This window comes from Benincasa hispida, chromosome 12, assembly GCF_027475165.1.
Source record: "Benincasa hispida cultivar pf3 chromosome 12, pf3_genome.v1.1, whole genome shotgun sequence".
Lineage (NCBI taxonomy): Eukaryota > Viridiplantae > Streptophyta > Magnoliopsida > Cucurbitales > Cucurbitaceae > Benincasa > Benincasa hispida.
In genome coordinates, this window is record NC_143489.1 from 12,189,053 (window position 1) to 12,197,021 (window position 7,969).

General features: G+C 34.4%; 1 protein-coding gene across 2 annotated transcripts; it reads left to right on the top strand.

The window, feature by feature from the left end:
* Positions 1 to 3,405: 3,405 nt before the first annotated feature.
* On the top strand, positions 3,406 to 7,652 carry LOC120067491 (uncharacterized). 2 transcript variants are annotated; one of them, XM_090308725.1, is made up of 2 exons: positions 3,409 to 6,030; positions 7,085 to 7,652. In XM_090308725.1, the coding sequence occupies exons 1-2, from the start codon at positions 3,708 to 3,710 to the stop codon at positions 7,126 to 7,128; spliced, it is 2,367 nt and encodes a 788-aa protein (XP_090164851.1). In that variant the 5' UTR covers positions 3,409 to 3,707; the 3' UTR covers positions 7,129 to 7,652. The 2 variants fall into 2 exon arrangements, with proteins under 2 accessions (XP_090164850.1, XP_090164851.1); XM_090308724.1 differs by lacking the exon at positions 7,085 to 7,652 and having other exon boundaries at positions 3,406 to 6,314.
* Positions 7,653 to 7,969: the final 317 nt, after the last annotated feature.

The following is a 7,969-nucleotide window of genomic DNA, read 5'->3' on the forward strand; positions in this document are numbered from 1 at the left end:
AAGATATGTGTCACGTTGTATTTGTTCAACTTTTTCAAAACATTTTATTTTAACTTTTGCTAGTCAATTATGCCCCTCTGGATTTAAAAAATCTCTTTATTGCCCCTCTGGCGTCCACGTCATGACCAATAACCACATGAACAAGATGCCACAAAAGAAACCTCTCTTTTATTTTTCTAATATTTTTTTCCATCAATTTTGGCCTAAAGTAATGTTTCAATATAAATTTCAATAGCTAATCAATCTTTTACCTTTTTCTTCTTTTAACCAATCCGAACGTTACGAAATTGGCTTTATATTGATAATCTCTTGAAAGCATCATAAGCCTATGAATCTCATTTTCCACTTAACAAAATAATAATAATAATAATAATTATTATTATTATTATTATTATACTTTTAATTTCTAAACTTCCATGGAAGTAACACTTCGGTCTCTGAACATTTATTTATAACGATTTAGTCCTATATTTTTTTATTTTATAATAATTTAGTCTCCAAATTTTGGTTTGTCACAATTTAATCCCTATACTTTTAATTTTTTAACAATTTAGTTCTCGAACTTTAGTATGTAAAAGTCTAGTTCTTGTACACAAATTTACATATTTACACCGATACTTTTTTATGTTGAGAAATTTGATGTCAAAATAAAAAGTAAATATTTTTTTTAGTATAATAATTATAGGAGTGAGAGATTGAACTTCTAACTTTTTTTTTTTTTAGATATGAAAAAAACGTGTACAAAATTAAATAACTATTGAGATGTGATAATTTTTTTTTTTTTATTTTTTATTTTTTTTTATTTTTTATCGTATTTGAGTGTTGGTCACTTTTTATCAATAGTGACATTTTAATAATTGCTTAGATTTTTTCTTTTTAAATCCCATACTTTATTTCTCTTACATGTATGCCAATTTCAATATTAATGTTAAATGTTATCAAAGTCGAAATATAAACTTCAGAAATAAATAAGAAAATTGTTATTTTCTTTAATTATAATGTTAAATTAATTAAGGTGTTTCACAATTTAATAAGTAAAATATCCGAAATTAAATTACATAAATGATCCAACATAACGAAATATTCAAGATGAACTAAAATAATCCGAACGGAAACTAAAAGAACCAACAATGTTAAGAAAAACCACATAAAAAACAATAAAGAAAGGTGATACTAGCCAATTACAAGAATAACTTGGTCCCTAGGGTTTACAAAAACATCTCCTCCATTAATTAAATATACTGACTCTACTTATAGTTTAAACTTCAATTTTATAAACATCACTCAAAATGGATTGATATGGTATATATATAAAATTGAAATTAAAATTGAAGAAACAGTGAAAGTATAAAGGGGGATTATGACGAGCCATTATTAATAACCTAATTTAACTCCAACTTGACTCTGTGAAAGAAATCATTTCCAAAGCTTCTCTTTTTTCTTTTTTCTTTTTTTAAAGAAAATAAAATTCAAATTATGACTTTATTATAATGTTTAGAAAACATAAAAAAATATTTACAAAAGAAATGAAAAAGAAAGAAACAGACAAAGAAAACCATACCCCACAAGACCCACATTAACAAGACCCCAATAACGTAAAAGAAGAGAAGATTAAAAAATAAATATTTTATTTATTTTTGAAATTAAGAAAAACATGAAGGGAGTGCCTAAAAAACGAAACCCAGTAAGCGCGTGCAGTACACTCTCCAATCAGGAGAGATTGATGAGTATACACTACACAGTGTTCTCGTACGTGAGATTTGCATCCTATTAGCCGTGTTAAAAAAATCGAATGATCCGAAAAATCCTATCAATTCAATTTAATTGGAATAGTTTGAGTTGAATTATCAACTCATTTGAATTTGATTTGATTGAGATCAAATGAATAAAAATTTTATGGATTGGATTGATTTATGAATTCACTTAATATAATCCAAATCAATCCCGACTTATTATTAACTTTAATATATATATTTTACTTATAATACACTTATTTATACCTATATTGATTTTAATTTTATTTAATTTTACTATTTTTAGAATAATTTATTATCCAACTACTTTTAAAAATAGTTTTCTAGTACTTTGGAAACGAAATTTTCATTATATAAATTGAAATGGAGTGATTAATCTTAGTTCAATATATGAAAATAATTAAATAAGATTTTTACGTATTTACCTTTAATTTCTTTTTAGAACAAAATTTTAAATAAATGACAGAGTAATCCAAACTAACCCAGCCCAAATATTTCATGATTAGGTTGGATTCATTTTTTAATAAGAATTATTTAAATTGAAGAAATTTATAACTTGAATAATTCGAAAAGTTCTTCAACCCAATCCAATCTAACTCACAAGCACCTTACATCCTTTATTAACTAACTTATTGCATCATATTTTTTTTAAAAAAATTGTAACATTTGGATATTTCTATCAATACTTTTATTTTTTTTTGTTTTCTACTATATCGTAATTTTTTTATTAAATACAAAAAATAAACAATAAAATGTTACTAACGTATATATTAACATTTTAAATCTTTTAATAAAAGTATAAAATATTTATTTACTCATTTACTAAATTATGTCTCATTTTCTAATTATTTGATTTTTGGTTTTTAACTTTTTGAAAATTAATCTTATAAACACCTATTTTACCTATAAATTTCTTGTTTCATTATCTATTTTCTACTAATATTTTAAAAAACTAAGCTAAGTTTTGAAAACTTAATTTTTTTTTATAAACTTAGTTTTCTCTTCAAAATTTGGCTAAGAATTATACTAAAGATGAAAATTATAATAAAAAATTGAAATGAAATAAATTTAATTTTAAAAAATACAAAAAGTAAATAGTTAACAAAAACGAGATTTTAAGACCTCGTTTGATAATCATTTATTGTTACTTTTGTTTTTTAAAATTAAGTCTATAGACACTTTTCCCTCTCTAAAATTATTATTTATTATTTACCTTTTACAGATGATTTTAAAAACCAAGTAAACTTTTGAAAATTTAAAAAGTAATTTTTAAAATTTTGTTTTTAATGTTGTATTTAAAAATTGACTAAAAATTCAATCATTGAAATGAAGAGAGATGGACAATATTGTAAGTAATAGAAAGAATTTAGACTTAATTTTTAAAAATTAAAAATCAAAACCAAAATAGGTATGAAATAAGACGTATTGTTTTGAATGATTTTTCTATTGATATTTGTGTAAATTGAGATTTAGATATTTATGTAAATATTTGAAAATTTAAACTTTATTTAGCGGATAGTAAGAGCTTTCCCCATCGCCAATTCCACTGTGTTATTTAGTCCGACGCGCAAAGGTTTAGGCGTAGGCGCGTGAAGTTTAGAACACACAGATCTCTTTTCTCGTCTCGGTCTCCTTATTTCTCTTCCTCGTAGTGTTTTATTCTCCGCTGAAATTTCGTCTTCAAACAGTTTGAAATTTTATTCATATCAATCAGTAAATCCCCAAAAACTGCCCTTGACTCTCTTTCCCAAAACCCCCGGATCGCCGGCCTCCGCCATGGGAACTCGCCGGAAATTCCAGCGGCGGCTCCGGCCGGTTCAATGCACTCAGGACTCACGACGAAATTAGTGGGGGAGGAACCAAAAAGGAAAAAAAGAAATGAAGTCTAGATCCTGAAAAAGGAACAGAGTGTTCGAAAATTGTTGAAAGTTCAAAGCTATTTTTTTGGGCGCAATGGCGGCTACGAACGCGTCTACACCAACAACGGCGGCTCCGGCAGTGGAGAGTGGGAGTTCCTCAGCAGATGAGGTGACTGCAAAAGCCGTACAGAAGCGATACGAAGGACTGGTAATGGTACGGACGAAGGCTATAAAGGGTAAAGGGGCTTGGTACTGGGCTCACCTCGAACCCATCCTCGTCCACAATACTGACACTGGTTTGCCCAAAGCCGTTAAACTCAGGTGTTCTTTATGCGACGCCGTTTTCTCCGCCTCAAACCCTTCTCGGACCGCCTCCGAGCATCTCAAACGCGGCACTTGCCCCAATTTCAATTCCCTCCCTAAACCCATTTCCTCTGTTTCCCCTTCCTCTTTTCTTCCTCCAACTCCCACTTCTCCACCGCCCCTTCACCATAGCAATAACCGCAAACGAACCTCTTCCGCCGTCACCTCATCTGGTGGCGGCGGCGGCGGAGGTGGAGGGTCTTCATACCAAGTCTCACCTCTTGCGATTGTGGATCCTTCGCGGTTCTGCGGCGAGCTGACGTATTCACAGTCGGTGGGGGTGGGCGGCGTCGGCGGAGGAGGAGGAGGTGGTGGGGGTTTGTTGGCGCAGCATCCGCATTTGATGTTATCAGGTGGGAAGGAGGATTTGGGGGCTTTGGCTATGTTGGAGGACAGTGTGAAGAAGCTTAAGAGTCCTAAAACTTCACCAGGGCCAACGCTGAGCAAGACGCAGATTGATTGTGCAATTGATTTTCTCGCCGATTGGGTTTATGAATCGGGCGGTTCTGTGTCGTTTTCGAGCTTGGAACATCCGAAATTCAGGGCTTTTCTTAACCAAGTTGGACTACCCACAATTTCTCGCCGGGATTTTACGAATTCCCGACTGAATTCGAAGTTCGAGGAGGCTAAAGCAGAGTCTGAAGTTAAGATTCGGGATGCTATGTTTTTCCAGCTCGCCTCCGATGGGTGGAAGGACAAAAACTACGCCGTTTTTGGGATTGATAAGCTTGTGAATCTCACTGTGAATCTCCCCAATGGGACTAGCTTGTACCGGCGGGCCGTGTTCGTGAGTGGCTCTGTTCCTTCTTCGTACGCCCAGGAAATTTTGTGGGAAACCGTTGCTGATATCAGTGGGAATGTTGTTCAACAGTGTGTAGGGATTGTAGCAGACAAGTTCAAGGCTAAGGCACTGAAGAATTTGGAGAATCAAAATAACTGGATGGTTAATCTCTCTTGTCAGTTTCAGGGTTTTTCAAGTTTGGTTAAGGATTTCAGCAAACAGCTCCCATTGTTCAAGAGTGTAACTGAGCATTGTATGAAGCTTGCTAATTTCGTTAATTACAAGTCTCAGATTCGTAATTGCTTCCATAAATTTCAGCTGCAAGAGTACGGTAATGCCACTTTACTCCGAGTGCCTCCCCGTGACCATGAGAAGCTCAACTTTGGGCCCATCTTCACTTTAATGGAGGACATTCTCAGCTTCTCTCGAGCTCTGCAGTTAGTTGTGCTCGATGAGACCTGGAAAATTGCTTCGATGGATGACCCGATAGCGAGAGAAGTTGCCGAGTTAATTGGGGATGTGGGATTTTGGAATGAACTGGAAGCAGTTCACTCTTTGGTTAAATTAGTAACAGAAATGGCTGTTGAGATCGAGAAAGATAGGCCACTGGTTGGGCAATGCCTCCCATTGTGGGATCAACTGAGGGGAAAGGTCAAAGATTGGTGTTCAAAGTTTCAGATTGCTGAAGGGCCTGTTGAGAAAGTGATTGAAAAGAGATTCAAAAAGAACTACCACCCGGCTTGGGCTGCGTCATTTATCCTCGATCCATTGTATTTAATAAGGGACACGAGTGGGAAGTACCTCCCACCATTCAAGTGCTTAACTCCTGATCAAGAGAAGGATGTGGATAAGCTCATAACCCGGCTCGTGTCGAGGGAGGAAGCTCACATTGCGTTGATGGAGCTTATGAAATGGAGGACAGAAGGGCTTGATCCAGTTTATGCAAGAGCTGTACAAATGAAGGAAAGAGATCCTGTAACTGGAAAAATGAGAGTTGCTAATCCACAAAGCAGTAGGCTTGTTTGGGAAACTTATCTTACAGAATTCAAATCATTAGGCAAAGTTGCAGTGAGGCTCATATTCCTTCATGCTACTTCATGTGGATTCAAATGCAATTGGTCTTTGTTGAGATGGGTGTCTTCTCATACTCATCAAAAGGCTGGTATGGACAAGGCACAGAAGTTGATATTCATTTCGGCTCATTCCAAGCTTGAGCGGAGGGATTTTTCCACCGACGAAGACAAGGATGCCGAGCTATTCTCCCTAGCCAATGGTGAGGATGATGTGCTTAATGAAGTCTTCGCCGATACATCCTCGGTGTAACGGTTTTCAATATATATTTTTTTTTCTTCCAAATCTAAATTTTTAGATTCTTAGGATTTATTGAATTCTTTTCACCATTTTTCTCCTTGATTTGTATCAAATTTATTTTACCTTCCTTAGAAGATTTTGGGGGATGTAGGGTGGAAGAAACAGGGTTTGTTCATATGAGATTGACTTTTGTATTCCTCGAAAATGCATTGCGCCCTCATGACTTTGGCGATTGCTTGGCTTATCCTTAATTTTCTATTTCTCCATGTCAGTTCAGTTTGCAGAAAAAAGAAGAAAACCTTCCATATTAGAGAATGGTGTAAGCAAGAGCCACAAACAACATTAGAACTCTGTAAACTCTTTTGCTAGTTTAGCATTGTTGTCAATACTTATTACTAAAAGGAAAACCTCTTTTCTCATTCTTCATTAGAACATTTCCTCATTTTCCTTACCATCAATCATCATCATATAATTACCCATATCTTGGTTCTCCAGTCTTTTAGGTTAGCAAGGTTTTATATTATATGACTGAATAGGCTCCAAGATTCTGTTTTGAATTTTTCCTCACAGTTGAATTGAACTGAACTGTTCATATTTCGCTCGGCGCTTCAAATTTAAACTGCTATTCGACGTTGGTCGCTCCGTCCTATCTTTTATATTCCTTAAGTAATAAGCATTACTGTCAGTACAGTTTCTTATGTCTGGTCCTTTTTTGTAGATAGGAAAATGATTAAAGGCAGATTCGTTTGAAATTGTTAAATTTATATCATGAGAAATTATATTGGGCCCATTCCATCACATCTCCTATAGCTGAAGCCTGAAGCTGAGCTTCATTTCTTTTCAGCAGGAAAAGAAAAGCAAGCTCTTCTTGCATTTACTTAAAAACACCAAAAGTATGTCTTGTTTGATTCATCAAAACAGTCACAAGTTTCGTAACACGCCGTTGTGTTATCGCAATGAAAATCAATGTTTTACTTGAAAGGTAATTGTGTCGAATTTCTGTTTATTCTTCGCAGATACATTTGACAAAGATATCCTCGGACTCAAAAGACCATCTTAACACACATAAATATCGCGGGTTGTTGGATGAACTCAACGCCTAATGAGTCGAGTTGAAAATTTTGGCATTGAAAAAGAAGGCACAACAAATGGTTGCCAAGGCCAATGACGAGGCGGATCGAATGGGGGATGGCTACGACACGGGCAAGGAAATCAGCAAAAGCAAAGGAAGAAGAGAAGAAAGGAAGAAGCTTTTTAGCTGGAGAAGCACTTAGGGAGCGATTGTGTTATACTATTAGAAGCTCAGTCCAAAATTGTCCTGTTTTTTTTGTGTATTTGTGAAAGAGAGTGGAGACCCACCATTGAAAGAAAGCAGTGGAAGTCATTTTCTAAGCTTTTTGGGTTTGTGACTGTGAGTGATGGAGAGACAAAAGCCAGAGGGGGGAAAAGAAAAAGAAAAAAGAAAAGAGAAAAGAGAAGAGAGAAGCGTTTTGCCATCAAATCAAAGCCTTTGTTGGTAACTTCTCCTTTAAACATTCTAAATCCTCAACTTATGGACTTTTGTTTTCATGTTGACTCTCTTCACTCAGTTTTAGTCCTTAAATTCTTTTGTTTTTAATCTTTTGATGCATCCCATGATTCCCATAAACCTCCTGATAAAAAAAAAAAAAAAAACACAGCACAAACCCCAATATATTTCAAACATATATCTTAATTGCGTGGGTGGAATAATCAAACAATTAATTTTTGAAATGATAATTTGTGTCATGTCTGCTGAGTTGTGCTTGAATCGATGACTATCATTTTTATTATCTTTTTAACTCTATTTTGGTATTTGTGATCATAACTCATAGTATTATGAAAGTTTTCCTTGCATAATGTCAAGTAGATTGATTTGTGAT

Bases quoted from the DNA above. Each gene is read 5' to 3' on its own strand.
- LOC120067491 (XM_090308724.1), top strand. From the start codon at position 3,708: ATGGCGGCTACGAACGCGTCTACACCAACAACGGCGGCTCCGGCAGTG.